A 22,065-nucleotide genomic window follows, 5' to 3' on the forward strand; every position below is an offset into this window, starting at 1 on the left:
TTAGATTTATTGGAGTTACATGACTTACTGAATTAAATTGTTGACTACTGAAAATGAGATTGCTTTTTTTTTCAGTGAGTATTCTTGAAGGTTGCAGTCGTTGCTCTCCTGACAGTAATTCTCCATATAAACAAAGGATATAGTGATTGTAGGTCGGAATCACTGATATCAGTGAGCAGACTTCATGCAGTGCTTTGAGGGACAGTATCCTGTTTCTACGAGTAGTCAGTTAACATGAGTAGCACTAAGCAGTAATAGTGTCACACAAATGCTCATTGACATTGACCTTTGTAATCTTTACGTTTCCATTTAATACTAATTTACAAGCTCTAATCCAGTGATTAAAAGATTGAAGCCAGATGCCAGTGACTGAAAGAGTCATAGAATAAAAAACCCATAATGATAATGTGTAAATTGATACTTAACAGAATGGTTCCATAATACAGTTTCTAATGTCACTGAGAGAATAGGTGTTTCTTTAAAATGACAAATGCAGGGTAAGACAATATTGTGGATAACCTCTAAAAACTAAAACTTTAATATTTGCACTTCTTCTGAAGCTGAGAATTTTAAATTAATATACTACTCTTTTCTAACACACGTCAAAAATGCTGTATTATCCATCAGGTATCAGACTATGGGAAATGAACGTGGGTAAATGTTTTCTGTCTGTGTAGTGTCAACCAGAGTGAGAACTCGTTTGTGACTAGGGCTCCTAAATTTAAGCTTAAGAAACTAAAGAATGCGTTACCTGCTCTCCAAGTGAGTAGTTACACGATGCAGTTATGAAACCCTGACTTCAGTGTGATTTCTGCAACAGAAGTCTAGCATAAATACTATTTTGCCATTTTATGTTCAAATATCACAAGTCAATTTCTGGGGAAAAAAAATCTATTTAATAAATAGCTGAGATATGCAATGTAGAGATAAAATATTATTATAAATGCAAATTAAAAAACTAATATATTAAAGTTGCAATTCAAATATCAATTAAACTAAGTAGCGGTCACATCACTAAACAGAAAGCAGATCTTTCAAAAGGAGACTTGTGATGTTTACGTGATTTGTTTGAAATAGGAATGATTATATTTGAAAATCTAAGTTGGTGTAAAATTGTGTTCTGTATAACCTTTTCATAATTAAATGATTTTGTGGGTAACTGTATGCACACGCATTTATATATATTCATATTAATAAATGTTTATAGGCTTCTAATAGATACTGTGTGGAAGAAAATAAAAACCATAAACTTCAAAAATTTATTTGGGATTCACCTACACAGTTGTGGAAACATCTTCAAAGCGCAGTGGATTTTTGCAAGCTTGATTTTTTGCATTACGTTATTCTTGTCAGAACTGCTAGCTACATAAAAGGACTAAATATTATATAGGTTCTTCCATTGTGGCATACAAAATTTAACTCAGTTTTTAGGGAAATTTAAAAAAAAAAATCTTCCGTGAAATGTTCAGAAAGTGGCAGTCATACGCATTCCCTGTCTTGTGTACTGCCTGGAAGCATTACTATTCATTAAAATAACCTTCACTTTATGGTAGCACCAGAGCTGTAAACAGTCACGTTAGATTCTGAAGAACGCGCATCCCGAGAAGAAAAGAAATGTCTGTCTTTGCAAAGTAATTTGTCGAGTTGAAGATTATTGTTTTTCATCATGGTGACCCTGACTTGGCTGGCTGGGTGCATATACAGATTAAGATGAATGCAGTTATTCCTTGGCTGAGGTCTGCCTCTTTCAGGGCACATTCTTCCTAATGACATGATTGATAGGCAGTCCCAAATCCAGAGAGGAACTCATTAATCATAGCACTGACTGAATCCAATCATCTGCTTCACCTGCACAGTGACGGACAGGGAAGGATACAATTTGGGTGCTGACACTGATACACTCCTTTGTCAGAGGTCCTCAACTTTTTCAATGTCAGTCGTGAAGAAGTTTGACAAGAAATTCGGGTTGTGTCTATATGTGGCATCGAAAGATTGGCCTTAAGTGTGCTTTAATTTTAAAGATCAATTTCTTCGGAGCTTTTCTGTAAAATACACCATAATAACAGAGTATCGCTTACTTCCATTCAGCAAAGAACAAAATTATAGTTTATATTTTGAAACTATTTGCTCTGTAGGACATTCTGAAGCTGCATGTGGAAGCAATATCAGCTTTAATGTCCAGCAGCTGTGTAGCATTTAAGTGAGCCTGCAGGTCAAACAGCAACTTTCAGCAGAACTAACTTTGTAATCATGGCACACTTTCAACAGTAAACTGCAACTTACAGCTGAGTCTACCAAAGTATTTTGGTTTTTGTTTTACTTCTAAAAAAATTAAAATGGTGGGGTTTTTTAAATTCAGAATGCTTCTTTGGTTTATTTTAAATTGATCCGGTGATGACTGTAGAATGGATAAAATATTCTGTTGGCCTTTCAAGTTTTTGACATATTTGTGTCAAGGTGCCGACGTATATCTGTGTTGCAGCGCTAATATTTGAGGAAAAGAATTACTAATTTTTTTCTTTATCAGTGTGCAGTCCTGAGCAAGTACGGAGCTGGTAACTTACGTTTGTATGCAGAGAGAGCCATCTAACAATGGCCAGAGTTTTGAATGCACATTTTTCAAGTCATTTGGGCCTGTAACCTTCAGGTTTTTTTCTAGCAGCTTCACACAAATACTTTTAAGAAAAAAACAAGGAACAGTACAGGGTGAAAAGTGCAACAAGTGGCAAATAGGTACCTTTGTAATGGTTACCAGCATACCAGTGGGAAGAAAAAGACTTCAATTTAAAACTTCTAACCTATACTTAGAGTAATGGCTACCTTTCTGACATGTTAATTAGGCTTTAATATGTGCAGCGACAGGCAAAGAAAAATGTACAAAGATCGAATGCAAATGCCATTTCTAGTAGCAAAGATACTTCTCTAGTGGAAAAGAAAATAAAAAAATATTTGCTGCTTGTATGTCCTTCGCATAAAGAATGTTTTATTTTTTCATCTTTCAGACTAAAATAATTAAAATTTGTATAATTAAAAAAATATTTAGCATTTATTATGATTTGTGTAAAGGCTTATGAGATGTATGTACAGCAGAATTTGTTTTGTGCAAGCCAAATCTTAAGTTTTTTTTGACATGTAGCTTTAGCTGACTTCGTGTCAGTATTCTAATTTTTAGAAGTTTAACTTAAGAATATTTGTATCTTTTCTATATTCTAGTGCCTCAGTCACAGTAGAAGGTGCAACGTTAGAGGAAGGAGGTATTGCACTTGGATTCACTGAGCAGAAAATAAACATGATGGTCCTGGATATCTGCCACAAACCAGGTGGCAGCGAGTACCTGAGGCAAATTTATCACATCATCCGGCTCAATGAGGTAGGGAAACGGCCTTTTTACCGAGCAATTAGGTGTGTACTGGCCTGAGGCAGCGTCTGCTGGCAGCTAAGGGTTAGTCAAGGAGGTGATAATGCTTCTTAAAGTCAATATGAAATCCTATATTGTATTGTAATAGAATCCATTCAGTTTAGGCTTTTCTGCATTTGTACAGAAAAGATTACTTTATGGGAAACAATGTAGATTTTATTTATGTACTTAAACAGTAGTATGGCTCATAAACTTCAGCTTCATATTGTAGACCATAGATACATTTTAGGAGTTTGAACACAGTGAAAAAAAAAATTTAAAAAAAAGATCCGCGAGGCTATTGAAAAATTGACTGTTACAGGAAGTAAAATTAAATGTGGTAAATCAATTCTCCTGATTTAAAAACCAACCAAACAAACCCTACGGCTGTACAGAGGAAGTAAATGCATCCACATGAAAACCTTACTTAATCTAGATAATTCTGTTCAGTTAAAGTGCTTTCGAAATTACAGTAAACAAATTCAGATTTGTTTGCTGCACATGGAATTTGGGCAATGTAAAAGAATTATCTCATTATTTCTAAGGCAGTACTAAATTGCCCCAAGTTACCAAAAGCATTTTGATTTTATACACTAAAATAAACACAGGTTTGCTTAAATTGTATGATAACACAGATCTACACAGCTTAATTAAGAAAGTTGTGTTTATTAGCTTTAATTACTAAATTACTATTCCTTGAATGCATAAGCAGGTGCTGTTAAGATCATTGCAAGTGTACAGAAGTGTTTATAATAAAATGCAAAATAATGCAAATATAGGCATAGGCCAAGATTTTTCTTTTAAAAAAAATTGATAGCAAAAAAAAGCCCCAAAGATTAGGCAGCTATGTCTGTAAGAAGGCAATAGAGAACAGCTCAGTGCTGGCACTGTGCTTCTGAAAATCAGATCAACTGTTTAGTTCCTAAGTATAGGCTTAAAAGCAACCTTTACGCATCTGCATTTGGAAGCCTTAGAAGCAATGTAAGCATGTATGTCGAGATGGCAACCTAATATTAATACAATACAGAATCTTTTCAAGTTTCATCTCAAACAATTAAATGGTTCGGGAAGTGAAGTGAAAATTATTACTGTAATACAGTTCAAACAAAACCTTTTCACCTGGAGCACATTCAGGATTACTTTAAGTATAACGGAGTGAGGAAAAGATGATGAGCAAGACCTCCGAAAATAGCATATAATCCAGTAGTTAGGGCAGTCACCTAGGGGACAGGATACACGGGCTCAGATCTTTATTCTACCTGGTTTAGACCCAGGAATTGAATCTGCATCTCCCACAAGCAAACTGACTCCCCTGACCGCCAGACCATTAGGTACCAGCACGGAACTCTGTCCTTCTCCCCCGTTGGAGTTGTTTCGCCTTGTAGAAATTGCTGCAAAAATCCATTCTGTAACTTCTAGGGTCACAAATAGAATCGTACTCTAGCTGAAGGGGTAGAATGCCCATATCAGGTTGTGGAGACTCTGATCCAAGATCCAACTCCTGTGAGTATTCGGTTATTTATACAAAGTGGAGCAGCTCCAATAGGATGTAAGAGGCTGAGAGAATTGGGTGGAAGAGGGACTTTAGCATGACTTTCCACATCCCAGGTGTCTCTCCCTGAATTTCTGCAGCTAGCAAGAGCTTTGTTAAATATAGAACATTTCTCAGTGGAAAAAACTGTCTTGTTTTTAAAAAAAAAAAAAAAAAGAAGAAAAAAAGAATCCTGACCAGCCCGACCCACAGAAAGGCTTAACCGTGTTACTTCAAATTGCCTTTGAAACCATTACAAAACATTTTAATGCTTAGCATGATATTATGATGATGCACTTTTCAATATTATTTTTCATAACTTAGATTATGTTTAATGCTACAAAGAAGTAGACTTGATTGTCTGTTCAAACGTCCATCCTTTTGTTTGGAGACTACTTGGACTATCAAGGGATCATGTTCTTAAAATTAGTTTGGAGATCTTTATGCCACACCGCTTAATAATTGCGTGTGAATAGAGAACAAAATGATGAGACAGAAACTTGTTGTTCTCAATAATTTTCCTTAGAAAAGCAGGTGAAAAGGGATATAGATTCTTGGAAGCTATATTTGGAAATAGAGCTATGATGTTATAAAGATTTATAATAGATACTGTAGAACTCAAAACAGCCTCCAGTCCTTAGTGTATTTATCAAAAAGCACAATAATTTTTAAAAGTATTTTTGACTAATGGCTACCAAAGGTAACCCAACTCTCCTGAGCTGTCAGGCTCAGTAATATTCTGTTCACTTGGTTTCATGCCCAGTCAATGATAGTGAGGATGTAGCTTCACATGTTTACAAACATGATTTCATTTCTATTTTCACATTTATGAAACATGACCCTTTCAGGGTCTATGATATGTACTGTACTAAAGGAGTTCTTAAAGTAATGCAGTTACCATTGTTGAATAAGCCTCTTTGTGAAAACATAAATCCACAATATTCCAGAGACAGAAAAATGCCTGCACTGGGAGGTGAGCTGTATACCACTCGAAATGTTCAAACCCTAGCAAGCATGGACAGCGATTTCCAATATCTCTACTAAAAAAACCAACAGATTCTGCTTCTGCTGGCTCTGTGACACCCAGAGGGCTGCGTTGCCTTAAAGCTGTCTACAGATTTTGTGAAAATGTGTGTATGGAAGGCAGTACATTTATGAAAAAATGGTAAATGTATATAAATAGCTTTTAAATAACCCCCTTCACCACTACTTTAAAATCTTTGTTATGGCATGAAGTCATGAATGAACGGGAAAAAACCCCCAGACGTTTTTGTAGGCTGAGAAAATATAGGTAAGAGACTTAGGGTGTGTTTTCACAGCTGGGTTACGCTGTTGTCTTAAGCCAAAAAAGCTCCTTTTTTTTTTTTTTTGTTTTTAATACACTTAGATTATTTCACGGTTGTCTTAGGCAGTCCTGACAGTTGGCTGCAGCCAGCAGAGAGAGAGAGTGTCCTGCTCTTTCTCTTGCCCTTGTGCTTTCCTGCTCCTAGGCCCCCCTTTGTACTAGTATTAGAAATCATGTGGCTTGTTTATCTGGCTGAAACCTTTCTTTTTTCTGGCTGATTTCACAACATATGCTAGTGCCAACACAAGGGAGAAACAGCTACAGTCTATGTGGATTGGGAGGGAACTTGTGCCTTTCAGGCCAGACCACAGTTGGATCAGTTTAAACCGATGATGAAATTATTCTTTTAGAAAGACCCACTGAGGAGCACGGGATGCCTTGGCAGGTAGCTTACATGTTCCCTCACCTGCATCTGAAAATTTTTTATTATGTCAGTGGTACTGCAAAGTAAGAGGAGCATTTGCATCCACCCATCTTAATGAAGACTCACCTTGAGTACTTGCTCAATGTTATGGCAATCCTATCATTATAGACTTCATTTTAATAACAATAAACTGTTTAATCACAGTAGTCCTTCCCGCAAATAGATCTGTAAGTGTTTCATTATCTAGCTCTTTGTAAAATGGTTCTATTTAATCAAAACACTTTATTGGCATGCAATGATGATTTATTTACACAGTAGTTTAAGAAGTGAAAACAGAAAAGATTGTGGCCAAAATAATGATGCGTCTGTTACAGTATAGTTTCTAAAATTGCCATGTAAATCATAAATGCCTTCTAGTCTTTGAATGCTTAAACAATTAAAAATAGCTTTGAAGAGTGGGAGAATATTTATTTCCTGTGTTTGAACAACTGATTTGAACATGTTCATCAAACAATTAATTTACTGTCATGTAGTAAATACTTAATGCTGTCCAAAAAAACCTTTAAATATTCATTTATAGTTTATCATGTAAAATAAATCGTATAATAGCCATCTTACATTAGAACAGCTCATAGAAAGCATTTGGTTTTCACTTCCACATATACCTAACTATGTATATTTAATGAGAACTGATACACATAATTTGATGACAATTTCAAAACAAGAGCTTAGATTATTCTGATTTGCTTCAGTTGGATGGGTGTTCATGGAGGTTCTTGTAGCATCGTGTTACTCTTAAAAAGGTTTCTATTTTGTAAGAGGTTATTTATTCTCTCCTTTAATATAAGGAACTTCTGTCAGGCACGCTGTAAAGTTAGGCTTGAAATTTAGGTAAAATTTCACTTGGAAAGCTAGGTGGCAAATACTGTTTTGTGGTTGTTTTTCCTTCTAAAAGGAGTATTTGAAAGAGCAGCTGTCTTGTGAGAATTCTTCTGAAGATGGTGCTACCTCCAGTCAGTGCCTGCCTTTGACACTGAAGGGCAGAGAAGAGCAGCCTGTCTTCAACCCTTTCCAGGTGTACAGACAATCTTGCGCAAAAGTGTTCAATCAGGTTTGTCAAAATCTGAAACCTTGGTTATAGTATAATTTTTACTTGTCGGTCTTACTATGATCATGATAATGACAGAGACTGGAATTATGAAAACGGAATTAATTACATGCGTTCACATTTGATGAAGTGCAAAGGAATATTATTACTCAGGAATCTAATGAGGGCACCCTCTACAATAGCATGATGTTCAAAAAGCCATTATTGTCCTTTTCTTTTATCAGAATTATTGCATGTAAGAGTAATTTGCATTTACTTAGACTTTCTGTGTTAGTTCAGTACAGTGAAGGAAAGCCCATTAGTAGCAATGACATTTATTACACCTGTGTAATGGTACATAGGCCTAGTCTTCTTTGAGAAGTCATGGCAAAGCTCCAAGTGCACATTTAGAATTTCCTGATGAATCTTTCACAGAAATGTTGAACAGCAAAGTAGGGGATGGTTTGAAAATACAGAGGTTTAACAGAACTGTGAGAATAAGCAGGGGGAAAAACACAAAACAAGAGAAAGCGTCCATTTCTCTGTTTTTCATTAAGGCATGTTAGTGATATGTAAAGGGTTATAATTTACTTATAGAAATTAGTTTCCTGATAATGTAACAGCTAAGGAAAATAGATCTAGTTGCCTAAACCTCTGCCAGAGCACCACATGACCGATTTATTACACAAAATGTTTCTGATAGCACTTGGACACTTAAAAAATCTTACACCGTTGTTTCTCAAGTCTTCCTGATCCATCATCTATGGTTTTGATTCCACCCCTCACTTTCAAATACTTAAAGAAATGGTATTGCAGTGGTATGAAATTCACTTTACAGACTTGTGGCAGAAACATGTCCTTTTCCAGTACATCTCTGCTTTTAAATAGTGTAATCTCCTGTCCCAGTTTTGAGCATTTTGGACTATTTTACTAGTTGTGTTGCTGTAAAATATATCTGGTTTGCTTTTCTTGTTTGGGTTTTTCTTTTTTCTTAATGTTTAATGAATGCTTAATCATTGTCATGTTGCAATAAAGGTGTTAATATCCTGAAAAAGGAGATTAATACCAATTTCACAAGGCTTTTCACTCCAGAGGAACGTGCTTTAAAAGTATCTTTTTTCTTTTCTTCCACTAGTCCCTTTATGTATATCATAAATGGATAGAATTTAAGGGGCTACGTAATCACTCCAATCTGAAATGCAGAAAATAGTTTATCATGCCTCAATTCTCAATTCATTAATAGTGCGGTAGAATAAGACCTTCAAGTAGTGACAACTCAGGGCAGAATTCTGCTGCTACATGACAGGTTTGCAGTGCTCTATTAATCAACAGATGACAAGGGATAGTTCATATTAAATTGCTTTGGATTTTGTAAACTTTTGACATAAAGTCTATTACCTAAGTATGGAGAAGTATCTTAAAATTAAAAGAAAAAAAGAGTGATCATGGACCTTAAAGTACCATGTGCCAACCCTGTTGTTAACAATGACAGATTTATTTCTTGAGCTTAATAATAGTATTAAATAGCATAATTCTCTTTACCATAAAATTGCACATTTATTAAGTGGTGTGGGACTGTCTGTTTATAAAATAATGGTCAGTACAGCTCAGTGTCTGGTTTCCTGTGAAGACTAGTACCAGTGCCTGCAGAAGATGCCAGAGCACTGGCAATGAACAGTGTTTCTTCTCAAAGGTTATATTTCTTCTTTAATTCATTTCTTACTGGTTGGAAACTGACATGAAGCTTAGGAGTTTATAATCCATGATTAATTTCTTGATTTTCTTTAAATCTATTGTAACTTGATGTGTTTTTAATACATCAACTAACATTTTGTCCTTTTATAAATTCTAAGTCCCCAGAAGCTACTAGTTTCACAATATACTTTGTCAATGAGTTAATTAAGTATTGCTTTTTAAAACTTTTCTCTCAGAAGGGCCAGTTGGAATAGGCATGGCAATACTAGTTGTGAGCCCAGAGAGCTGGGTCAGCTTTAAGCAGAGAATGCTACACTATCCTACATAATATATTATAATATATAATGATGTAATATGTAACTATTGTTATTATCTTAGCTTCCTCAGTAGAGGTTTTCTTAAAATAAATTATTTCAAAAGCTTTCTGAAAGATAATTTGTAGTAAACATTCCATGTATTGATGGTTGGTATATCTAAAAATGGCAGTACATTAGGGTGATTGACTTTTCTCTTCTGAAGTTTTGCTAATTTGTCCCTATCATGTCGAATTTAGCAAGATACTTAATCATAATTTCCACAAATTTTACTGCTCCTGAAACAAAGGCCACTGAACAGGTATTTTGAGATCAACTCTAGCATTTTTGATTAATGATATGTAAATTTCTTACCTTTCAACCTTCCAGTTCAGTAAATGATTCTAGGAAGGTGTCATTTCTGTTAACAATTCAGCCATTTAATTCTTACATTCCTGTAAAAATCTTGAATAATCACCATCTGGTCCTAGTAACTTGTTGCTCTTGATTTTATCAATTTGTCCTGACACCTCAATCTCTGCCAGTGCTGCTGCTCCTCTATTGTCTAATAAGATTAACTCAAGGCTATGCGACTCCTCACAGTATCAAAGAAGAAAAACTCTACAAAGAAATGATTTTCCGTTCCTGAAATGCCTTTTTTTCAAACTGATCCTTTATTTTTTCACAGAACTGATCAGTCTGGTGGAATAAATTTTTATCTGTTATACCTATAAATTTTCCTTTTTGTTTTTATGATTGTTGCTACTGGCTCTTTAGCTTCTCCTTTTTATCCATCTTGATTTTACAAGTACTTCCTCCATATTTATTTATCTATTCTTAATTCAGTGTAGAGTATAGAACAGTTGCCTGTTTTCTCCCGTGTTCTTCTATTTCCATAGTTCTCTGTTGACTCCTTTTCCCTTATTTCTTGTTTATTAGACATTCACTGTTATTTCTTCATCCACTTTCACACTATATTATTCTTTCTTTAGCTACCCTTGTCTCTCTTTCTTACTCTGTATTTCACCTTTGTTTTTCTAGATTACTTTTAAGTGCGTGCCAAAGATGAGGGTTAAGGAGAAAATCAAATTAAAAGAAGGAAGGGAATAAAATAACAATGGAGGAGAGGGGAGGTATTGCACTGATTCTGCTCTTGCAGAAGAGCTAAGTGCTGTCTGTAAGAAGAAAAAGATGCACTGCAAGATAAACTATACCCTTCTTACTGAGGTTTATTTCCATTGTTTTGACTTGCGTAATTTTTTTTTTAAACTACTCAGTGCTATTTTACTGTTACAACAATAATTTTTGAGTTATTTCCTCCCAAGAATGTTGAATTGCAGTTACTACTTGACCATTACTGACAATGAAAATTAATATCATGCAACAGGAGTTACTGTTTTGCAAACATAAGGATGTGGTATGTGGTCTTTTGTCTGCCCACCATTATTGTAGATCCTTTTTATTTATTAAATAAGCAATATGGAGTTATATTTGTTCATATTGTCTAGACTTACTGCTGTTTATAATAACCATCTGGTGACTGGAATGCCTTACAAAACAAGTAAAGCATCACTCTAATTACGAAACAGGTTACATCTTCAATTCCAGCTATACCAAGTTTTTCATTACAAACTTTTTGCTGACAGCAGAAAATGTAAATTACATAAAAAGTTGCCAATTATTTTGCTTTTCAAACAAAGAGTCAAGCTCTCAGACAAAGTGGTTGGGCAGAATGCCATTAACAGTTGGAAGAATAACGGTTCAAAAAATTGATTTATCTTTTTATAAATAATGGCTACATCCCCAAATGGATTTATAAATTAATTGCTGTCTTATTGGAATAAGAACCTTCTTCTGTGGACATGATTGATATCATCTGCCTAAGTCCTTGTTCTAGACCCCCCTCCTTCTTGGTTAGTATATCACAGCTGGAGCTTTAATTTACTGATCATATTAACACTGATTAATAACTAACAATAGCTTCTTGCCATGTATCAACAGTCAACCATTACTGAATGGAACTGGGATTGGTCAAACTTGCTGCCAAGTTATTTGGGACTGAATCAGATGACCTTCAGGGTGCTGCTGGCACACAGGTAATGGGATTTTTGGCAAATAATTGCACTTTCTTGTTGTCTTTCTTACTTTATAATAGCCAGTACACAAGGATTTTACTGGTGAAATTTATAAAGTAAATTATACATTTATTTTTAAATATGCAATTTTAAGATGGCTATACTTACTATCTATTGTATTTGATCCATGCAAAGATGGCTTTAAACTCCTATTTTGAGGAACCTAATATGTTCTTTCTGTCTGAGACCTGCCTATATGTTGATATGGCCCTTAAATTGTGCTTTAAAAAGAAATTAGTAACTTTTACAAACCTATACTGCTCAGAGAGTTTTCAGCTGGATAGCACAGAACTTAGGGGATGTTTACTCAAGTTGCAATGAATCTTAAATTCAGTTGGGGGCATGACAAGTGTAGCTAGAAATAGAAAGTATTTCCTTAATAATTTTTAGCTAATGGAACTTATTTTAATGCTTTTTTTACTTGTAAAATTTAACTGCTTAGTTGATAAACAGATATATTTAATGCAGAATCGATACTTGTTAAATTCAGAAATAGCAGTTCATTAAATTCAGAAAATTGTTGGTGGAAAGAATGGGTATTTTTTATAAAATATTTGCCACTTAGATCCTTGCGAAAACTGTAAAACTTATATGTTGAAAACTAGTAAGAACTTTAACATTCCCTTCTTAATTCTGAATCCTCCTGATGATATCTAATATGGTCATATCATTCATCTTTTAAACTGAACTGTTTCTCTCTTTAGAAACTAGAGTGACAATTTCAAAAGTGTGTGAATTTGCATGTCAAAAATGTTTTGATGTTTTTATGCTATTTTCTCAATTTATTGTTGGCAGTTAGTCTTAAACATTTAATTCTTCCTTCATTTCATATATAAAGTATTTGTACAGTCTATTTCTAGCCTTCTTTCTTAATTTTGCTATGATGAATTCTTTCCCCACCCAAATTATTATTTTCCAAAATTTTAATGCAGTTGCACAAAAGATGATGCTAGCAAAACTGTGCCATTCAGTTCTCTTCTTGATGTTCTCTGTTACCCACTACCACACAGAATATGGGACTTCGTGGACTTTTTGGTCTGTGCCAGTAGTGTCATTTTTATGTTAAACTGCAGAGACAATTCAGTACTAGGTTTTTTTTTTCTTTGATAGTTCTCCTGCTGATTGCTAACACTTGTCCTTCATTAAAAATGAAGTAGTTTGCCCTTTTAAAAGAGATTCTAATAGAAAGTCTCAGGATCAAGCTGGTTCTTGAACTTCCCTTCATGTTGATGTCATCAGTGTGAGCCAAAGGGAGCAGAGGACTGCTGTGATTTGCAGAGGGAACGTTTTCTGTGAACATTTCATCTTCTCTGATATCTTGAAACATGTTTCATTTTAATTTTCATCTCTTCATAGAGTTTAGAAACAAGTCATGTATATGCCTTCTTTGTCCTTCTTTGTATTTCATGTCTTTGTCATATCACCTATTGTTGCATCTTTTTTTTTTTTGTTGTTTAATAAGGGCCCTAATTGTTGTCATCCTTCCTAATTTGCAAATGTCTCCATTCATTGCCCTTCTACATGATATGGAAATTCTCATCTAGAAGTGACATTATGCAAGCCATTAATGATTAGCTCATGGATTTATTATTTAAACCACTCTTCCCTACTTTACAGAGCAACAGATCGTTTAAACCCATTGTGATCATTTCGTAGAGTAGCTAATCCAATATCTGCCGTAACGATCAGCATCTCCAACACACCTTGTCTTTACGTGACTTAATTTTTAGCACAGCTAAAGTATGTCTGGTCATGTTTTCCAGATGGCTAGGCCCAATCTAGCTGGTCTCCTGGCTACTCAAGTAAGCTTTGCAGTGACTCAAGCGAGCCCTATCTTTAGGTGATTCTTCATGCTCCTTCTTAACACTGCATCAACCTCAGCCTTGTGCTCAGGAGTTAAGGTTCAAGAGGAGTGGGTGTGTTATTATTTTCGTGTCCTCTTTATGATGGACATGCTCTGTTTCTACTATTTGCCTCCTGAGATGATTTAAACAAAACTAAGGGCAGTACTTTTCGAGTCGGAACCATCAGTTTATAAAGTGGAGTGCCATAACACTTTAATTATTCCTGTCTTTAACACAGGCTAAAGCTTTCCCTCATCAGGTACTTATGTGCACACAAAAATATTTTTACATGTTCACAGTGATACTGGGTTCTATTTCCTTTTTTTATATTTAAAGAGAAATACTGTCTGTTTCATACGAAGTAAAATAAGTATGCTCTGCTCTCTCTTCAGTGGAAAAAAAGTAAAAATGCTTAGGGGACTCATTTACAAGGGAAATGCTCCCCTAACCTAGTTAATGACTGAGTTAGGTGGGAGGGGGTTATGGGAGCATTGTCCCAGAGCCAGCAAGTGGTAGGCAAATTAATTGGTTGGTGGTTAGGGGAAAGTAAAAGGCTTTTAGGACTGGTTAAAAAGGGAATGAACTGTTGTGTACTACTCATTGGCTCCACATGAGCATGTGAATCTAATCCATGCATTCTGATGATCCTCAAAGCAAAAGTGTTTGGGAAATTTAGCAAATTAAACATGTGGGTGGTTAACGATACTATTTTATTTTAAGGTTATGAAATACAGAATGCTATCAGGAAAAGCTTATTAAAGTTGAGCAGTAAGCAGTAACACAGAAAACTTAATATTCATCCCTATTTACAGTTCATACCTTTAGAAACTGTAAAGAAGTTTTCCTTACAGGAAGAAAAGTGATACATAGATGGATTCCTTTCCTTTACAGTTTTACTTCTGATTCTTTTTTTTTTTTTTTTTACATATAGCTTGAGCTGTGAGAATAAAAGTTAAAACAAACTTTTCAATTATACTTGAAACAATATCTTTTAATAATAAGCCCATTAACATTCAGATAATTTATAGTACTTGATTTAACCAAGTTTTAAGAAATATCCTGCGTGCTTACACAGATACACCCTGTTTTTTCAAATCTTGGCAGTCACTTGTACATCCTTAGATATTTCAGTACCAAATGGGAGTTCCTTACCTCTAATACATATATTAAGACAAGAAGACCATGTGCTTTTAGTTATTGTTTAATTCACATGTATCTCAACTTCTAATCACTGTCCAGCTTGTAAAGGAAAAACTGTTATTGTCTGGCTAAATCAGCATGTTGAAACTGTTTCTGCAGTTTATCGTATCAACCATGATTTTTTCTTTTTAACTGTCTGGCAACTATCTCTATGCATCTTATCACATTTGAAAATAATTTAGTGACTAGGGTGAGTTGACCCCAGTCAGTGGCTTAGTGTCCATGTAGCTGGTCGCTCACTCCCCCCACAATGGATGGGGAGGAGAACTGGGAGAGCGAAGATGACAAAACTTATGGGTTGACGTAATGTCAGTTTAGTAAGTGAAGCAAAGCAAAACAAGGAATTCATCCAGCCCTTCCCATCAGCAGGCAGATGTCCAGCCCCTTCCTGGAAAGCAGGGCTCCGTCACACGTAGCCAACGTCACGTCACGCCGAAACCCCGAATGTCCCCCTTCCTCCTCCTTTCCCCAGCTTTTATTGTTGAGCACAACATTTAAATGGCACAGAATATCCCTTGGGTCAGTTGGGGTCAGCCGTCCTGGCTGTGTCCGCTCCCAAGTTCTTGCCCACCCCCAGCCCAGTCACTGCGGGGCAGAGTGGGAACAAGAAAATGCCTTGGTGCTGTGCAAGCACTGCTCAGCAGTAGACAAAAAGCTGGTGTGTTGTCAGCTGAGGCACAAACCCAAAGCACAGTACCATACGTTACCCTTCTTATTTATGTACTCTCCTTTATAGTGACATGTAAGATAAATACTTACTGATCATTTATTTTCAGAGAAGTATCTCAGCAACATGTGCATAGTTATATTAATATTTTGCTGGAGTTTGAGATGTGACCTTCCTTCTGCAGTTCTACAGGACTTTCAGGTGCATTGGATACATTACTATAGAGAATAACTACGTTCCACTTAGTATAATGATGATAAACAACCAAGATGTTTTTGTGACATATGTAGCGATTCTCCACTCTCGCAGTAATTTGCTGTGCTGAGGAGGAGTGTCCGGGATTCTCTCCTCTGCGCTGAGGGAAGTTTCACAGAGCACTGGTGCAAGTGCAGGGCAATAAGTAGGGGTTTGGCTGGAACGACGTGGGGGTGTGCGTGTGAGCAGGAGCACTCTGGGACCTACAGGAACAGACAGAGAAGAGCTCACAACTGGCAAAGCCAACGACAGTCAGGTACAAGATCTTAAGAGTAGGAAGCACAACAACTCAATAACTGAGAGGGGAGTATGTTGGTTTACCATAAATGCATCAGGTGAGAAACAGTACCAAGTTAAAAAAATTACACGTCAAAACCAATGTTTGTTCAAGTGAATAAGAAATGCCATGAAAAACATCTAGACTGGAAATCAGAAGATTATTTCCAACAGGTAAATTAGTGTAGCTCAAGAAGAGTTTTCCAGAAAGTGTTTGCACAGTGACAGGAGCTTAAGTAGTTTAAAGTTGAAGCAGGATAGACCGAGTGGTTTACTTCCAGTCATGTGTTCCTTTGATAAATATTCTCAACTGCGCAGCAGCAGCTTCTCAAAGCAGAGCAGAAAACCTGGAATTGTTTGTATGTTGGCTTTAAGGAAACTATAAAAAATTAATAAGTTTGTTTTCTATTAAAACTGGATAAAACATGTAGGCTTTCTAGTAATATTTGCTGCAAAATATACACAAACTCTCACATTCTTTGAACTCCAGAATTTTTCTTAGCATAGTTCAGACTGCATTCTGTCCGACAAACACTGGGCTGTTCACAAGTGAAACTGCTTTTTAGGAAGGTAAAGACTATCCTTGGCAGAAGGGTGCTGCCCTAAGATTAAGAAGATCCCTTTATGCTGTGGAAGCTGATCTCGTATCCAGTGTCTCTTTTTTTTTTAAATCCTTTTGACTGTATAGGGTGAGGAATGTCTACTTGCCTTTTGCAAATAAATTTGTTAATGTAGTCGCGGCATTTGTTCCCCATACTAGAGTTAGGTGATAAAATTATATGTTTTGTGTTTGATTAAGCTTAATAAAACTGAAATTAAGTCAAAAATTCTTGTTTAGAATTTTGAATGATTGCAGGGCAAAATCTGCATAGCTCTTGTATATTCTAGTGGATACACAGACACCATCTGCTGAGAATGGTAGCCATATGGTGAACTATTTATAGAAAATGTTTATATTCATTGTGTTGTTGATTATCTAGATATCCAGAAAATGCTCCTTTAAAATCCAGTTTATCAACACATGGAAAAATGTATTATGTAGTTTTGAAATTGAAAAGAATGTCAGCAAACTGCATGTGCTTTGTTGTCTGTGAAAGATTTTTTTTTTTATGCAACTCTACAAAAGCCCCGGGTCTGAGGAATGAGTGAAAATACCCAGGGTATGAAAAGGTAGGAAGTTCTCTAGCAATTTTCTTCATAGAAGAAACAAATGGTGGAAGAGCAGTTACTGGCACGATGCCAAGACAGAGACCATCTCTGCATAGCAGAGGATGCCAGTGTTACGTCTAGTGTACTTTTGGATGTGTTAGTCAGTCCTTCTTCTAAACTGCACATGCTCCTAGACCTTTTGTATCCAAATTGCTGGGTACTGGAAATCCATATTGTTGTTACGGCTGCAAGTCAACTATTAATGATGTGTTGGTGAAGAACTGGGATGCCATTAATACTGCAGTAATCACCACCTGCTTGGTGAGATTATAATGGATGCCCTTATGATCCATGTGAGAACGGGCTTTCTAAAACGCATGGGAGGCAATGAAGGACAGTGTCCCGTTGTTCCTGTATCAATTGAAGCAGGTGAAAGGTATTAATCCACTACTGCATGTCTATTGGTTGATCACGGAGTCAGGTTCAGACCCTAGTGCTGGATGTACAAAAAAAAAAAAAAGCCACTGGGATTTTGAGGAAAATCTGATTTTGACATTTCTGGATAAGCAAGGACCCTTTTCCATAAATGAGTTGGTCAATAACAAGGTATATGTCACATCCGTCAACATAAGGATTATCCTCCATCTGCTTATCCTCTTCTGACACACCTAATGAAACTGTACTCTGACCTTAAAGGATCTGTCAGAAGTAGGTTTAGTTCCCTGCCTGGCAGTTTTAAAGCATTGGTGGCAGAATGTAGATCGGTAAGCAAGAGGGAAGACAATACTCTGTGTTACCTACTGTTTGAATGCCACTCCAGCCACTATTATGTATACAGTTGTAGCATGAATTTCACCAGTAAGTGAGGCTAAAGGTGAGACTTCCCATATGCAGTACACTTTCGACTTTTCTGGTTGTTAGCAGTCTCTCTCTCCTGCATACATGTTGATGAATCCTATGAATAAAACAATATTCTCCAACAGCAATCTCCAACAAAAGATGCTAAAAAGGAATGGACTGCCATATCCCAGTTAACCTTCGTTAACGTGAGCTCCTTTTTAATACCTGGAAGTCCTTTATGATGAGGCCTTTGCCTGCAGAGGATATGGAAGTATGTACTTACCAGCTCTTTTTGAAGTAACTATAAAATTGCTTAAATAAGGATTCATTCTAATTTGATGCTATTTCCATTGCTGAAACCTGGCCTCTAGAAAAAGTAAAAAGAAAAAAAAATTATTTGCAATACATGTTTTGCATTCAAAAGTGTATTAAGCACAGCTTATTGGCTAGAGCATAGGCCTGTGAGCTAAACCCCATTCTAATAATGTCTCACTGTATCTTGGTTTACCCATTTAAAATTAGGTAACATTTGTCCACATTTTTATGTCCTTTGATATGTTTTGATGGAAAAAAATGCTAAGTAAATACAATGTATTAGTGTTGATAATGCATATATGCATTTATTGTTGGGATTCACATTTCACTGGTTTCTTTAAAAGTATATATCTTTTCTTCATAACTAGGTATTTCTGTATGCTGCAACCACAAATCATTATTTAGAAGTGTGACACTTCACCATTTTATGTCACTATCTAATTAACCTTGTGATTGGCATCCCATGACCTGGCTGACTTTCCTTAAAAATAGATACTTCCTTTCATCTGCAAATAATTTGCCTCTCTTTCAACTCTGTCTCGCATCCTGTTGCTCTCTAAGGATTCTTAAGTGGAGATAATCATGTTTGTCTTCTTATCTGGTCTTTTCTTCTTCTTTCTGAGCCTTTCTGATCCAGGTTTTCATTCTTAATAGATTATTAGTGATCATAAGTGGGCACAAAAGCTCTAAATGTGTATTAATGCATGCAGAGTGCTGACTACCCTAACTGTACACACTGGTTTAGCTACTCATTTCATCTATAGGCTTTCCTGCTACACCTACAAAGGAAGAGGCTACAGGACACAAGCCAACAAACTAAAAGTCTGTTTTGCCCACCAACCCGTTGTTTCTCCCTTCTGCTTCTTTTAGATAAGGGATTTTCATAAAAGTGCTAGTAATGCAGAGTAATTCAATTTCCATACAGGGATCTCAATTTCTTTGCAAGCTGTAATGAGTTGAGACATGCAAATCCCCTGTAAGGTAGAGGGGGAAGTATTAATATCAAAGTTAAACAGATGGAAAATCTGGTCCTGCAAGTCACCGTTAAGGTTTCTTCTACACTGCAAAACTAGTCTGTAGCAAAGCCAAGAGTAGAACCTAGCTCTTTTGACTAAATTTTAATATACAAAGCTACCAAATAGTAGCTGATCTGTGGGAAATGTTGATGTTCACAGTCCCAGGTGGCAACAGAGGGGAGGTGGCTCAGCTTTAGTTACACTTAATTGTTCAGCTGGTCTGAATTACGTTGCAGTCTTCTTAGGAAGTGGTAGGCCCATTAATTTTCCTCCAAAGGGGATGGGGAAACAACTTTATGCTTTCTCTTGACCTTGAAACATTTGCTGTTGCTACCACAAAGCAAGTAGTAAGGACTGGTGGCTGCTGCTGTGCACCTAACAAACCTTTGTAGCTGTAACTGCTCTCCCCCAGATCTGCAGCTTTCCCACAGGTTATTGCCTTTCTCACGTGGCTTTCCTGGTTGAACTCTGTCCTGCCCAGCTCACCCTGATTCAACAGCTAATTGCTCAAGAAAGGATGACAAGTCCCAGAGATCTTATTGTCTCTTTCCCAGGCCCAGTTGTCAAAAAAAAGTGGCCTTGGATGTTTTACAACCATGATATAGTTTTGAAGACACATCAGAGTTGGGCAGTTTGACATGTGCTCTTAATAGGTGCTGTGATGTGAGCAGTCAGTTTAAAATGTGCATAGACACTGTGATTTGGAGGTTTCTGATGCTGAATGATAATCTGGCCCAGAAAAACTGTTTGTTTGTTGGGTTTTTTTTCCCCTGTAAACTTCTTCCTGGGATCTAACAACAAAGTTTAGTCTTTGTGAAGATTGGGAAACCATTATGCATCTTGCATCATGTAGCAAAGAGGGAATTCAGAATTGTCATTCTAATAGTTGACACTGGAAAATGTCATTGAAGAAAGCTTTTTTATGTTAGTCTTTAGATTGACAGGTTATGACAAAACTGCATTCATGTTGCTTGAATACATCTTTTGTCTAGTTTTACATGCTTTTTGACTTGTCTAGAAAATGACATATTGAGGTTTTCATTAGCCTTAACCAGGTGTGATTTTCTTTATGGAAGATACCTTGGTAGGACTACAGTTGAAGGCGAACAAACCAGTGGAGCTTAGAAAGGCCACGGCCCTTCTTCAGATGGTGGCGATGAATTGAAAGACTCATTAATCAACAACCAAGTCACAGGTGTGATGGCTTTCCTGCAAACTGCCAACAGACTGTGAAAGTCACATCCAACACATGAAACTGTTAAACTAGACACATCTAAAAACATTCTCAAACTTTTGTCTTTCCATTTTAGTTGAAAAACACAACCCTGGCTTATTTTGGAGATTATTGACTTTTTTTTTTTTAAGCAAAAATATTTGTTTGTTTTCCAAGGAATACTCTTCAGTTTAGGACACAAAAGAAAAACCTGTTACTATTTTCATCTTTTGCTAATTTTAATACAGCAACAAGTTCATTTAAATTAAGTTTTGATTGCAATCATAAATGTAAATAGTTTTAATATTACAAATTTTTGTACACATAAAATGTGTGCAAAAGCTTTAACAATAAAAATTAATACAGAGGTTTTCTGCGTATAAATGAATGGCCGTTTTCTTCATGATTTTCCAGTCCCTTCCTCTAGTACAAAAATTATCCAGAACAAAGACTCAGTTATGCTGTGGTGCTGCAATGTAGACAGAAAGTCATAAAATGTTTTAAGTGAAATGATTTAGAAGTTTTTATTATTTAATCAACCTGCACTGGAATTTTCACCTGCACTGGTGGGAAAAACCCATAATAAAAAGCCAAAGAATGAAATCTCCGTACAATTTTTCCACATCATTCTTCCTTAAACTCTGTGGATCCCCTGGAATGAAGGAGAATCTAGTCAGAGGTCTTATACCTCCCCATTAATTTTTTTTCCCCCAGATTATCCTTAAATTGATATACTCCCTGTAGATAAAAACTAATTTTACTCTGTCAAAGAGCAACGAATATGAATTTGCTTGGATTTTTGTATTTGCTAATTTCTTGGTCTGCCTAATTCTAATCTTTTTCCAAATATGGATGCTCAAGGTAATAAAAATTCTTCTTTAAAATCTGAAGCAGATGAGAGCAGTGTCCCACCTTCATCTGGGATGAGGCATTTCTTTATAGAGGTAGTCTGATCTTGTTTCCCTCTTTGGCACATCTGTCTTAGTTTTGAACTTCATATCTAGAAATTAATTTTAATTTGCAATCCATATTCTCCAGTTTTTTATGCCTGCACTGTGAGTTGCAAAGTTATTTTGGTCTTACTCAATTTAAATCCATGGAACTGTACATAAGTATAATGCCTGCTGGCTCAGCAACACTGTAATGCACGCAAAAGGCGAGGAAGCAATGGTGCTGCATTTATTGAAGTAATAAGGTATTATAATAGTGGTATATCAAAAGTGATATCTGCTTTGCCTTTACAAGGCTCTGTAAGCAGATATTTGAATATACCTGTCTTTAAGATATATCTGTAACAGATTTTATCTGATTACTCAGTGTAGTGCTACTGCTTGTTATTGGAGAGCTTGTTAAAGTATATACAGCTGTCATGTCATGTCACCCATTTTAGAAAGAACTGTTGTAATTTCATTTTAATGGCAGTGCATTTTAAAACAGATTTTA

At 36.0% G+C, this 22,065-nt stretch overlaps 1 protein-coding gene across 3 annotated transcripts in view; it reads left to right on the top strand.

Moving 5' to 3' along the window:
- Window positions 1–22,065, top strand: part of KIAA0825 (KIAA0825 ortholog) — a 217,365-nt gene that overhangs the window by 89,375 nt on the left and 105,925 nt on the right. For all 3 annotated transcript variants that reach the window (XM_074855629.1, XM_074855630.1, XM_074855631.1), the window contains 3 exons: window positions 3,214–3,370; window positions 7,593–7,748; window positions 11,714–11,808. In XM_074855629.1, the coding sequence (XP_074711730.1) occupies window positions 3,214–3,370; window positions 7,593–7,748; window positions 11,714–11,808 (408 nt within the window). The remainder of the gene's footprint in view (window positions 1–3,213; window positions 3,371–7,592; window positions 7,749–11,713; window positions 11,809–22,065) is intronic.

This window comes from Strix uralensis, chromosome Z, assembly GCF_047716275.1.
Source record: "Strix uralensis isolate ZFMK-TIS-50842 chromosome Z, bStrUra1, whole genome shotgun sequence".
NCBI lineage: Eukaryota > Metazoa > Chordata > Aves > Strigiformes > Strigidae > Strix > Strix uralensis.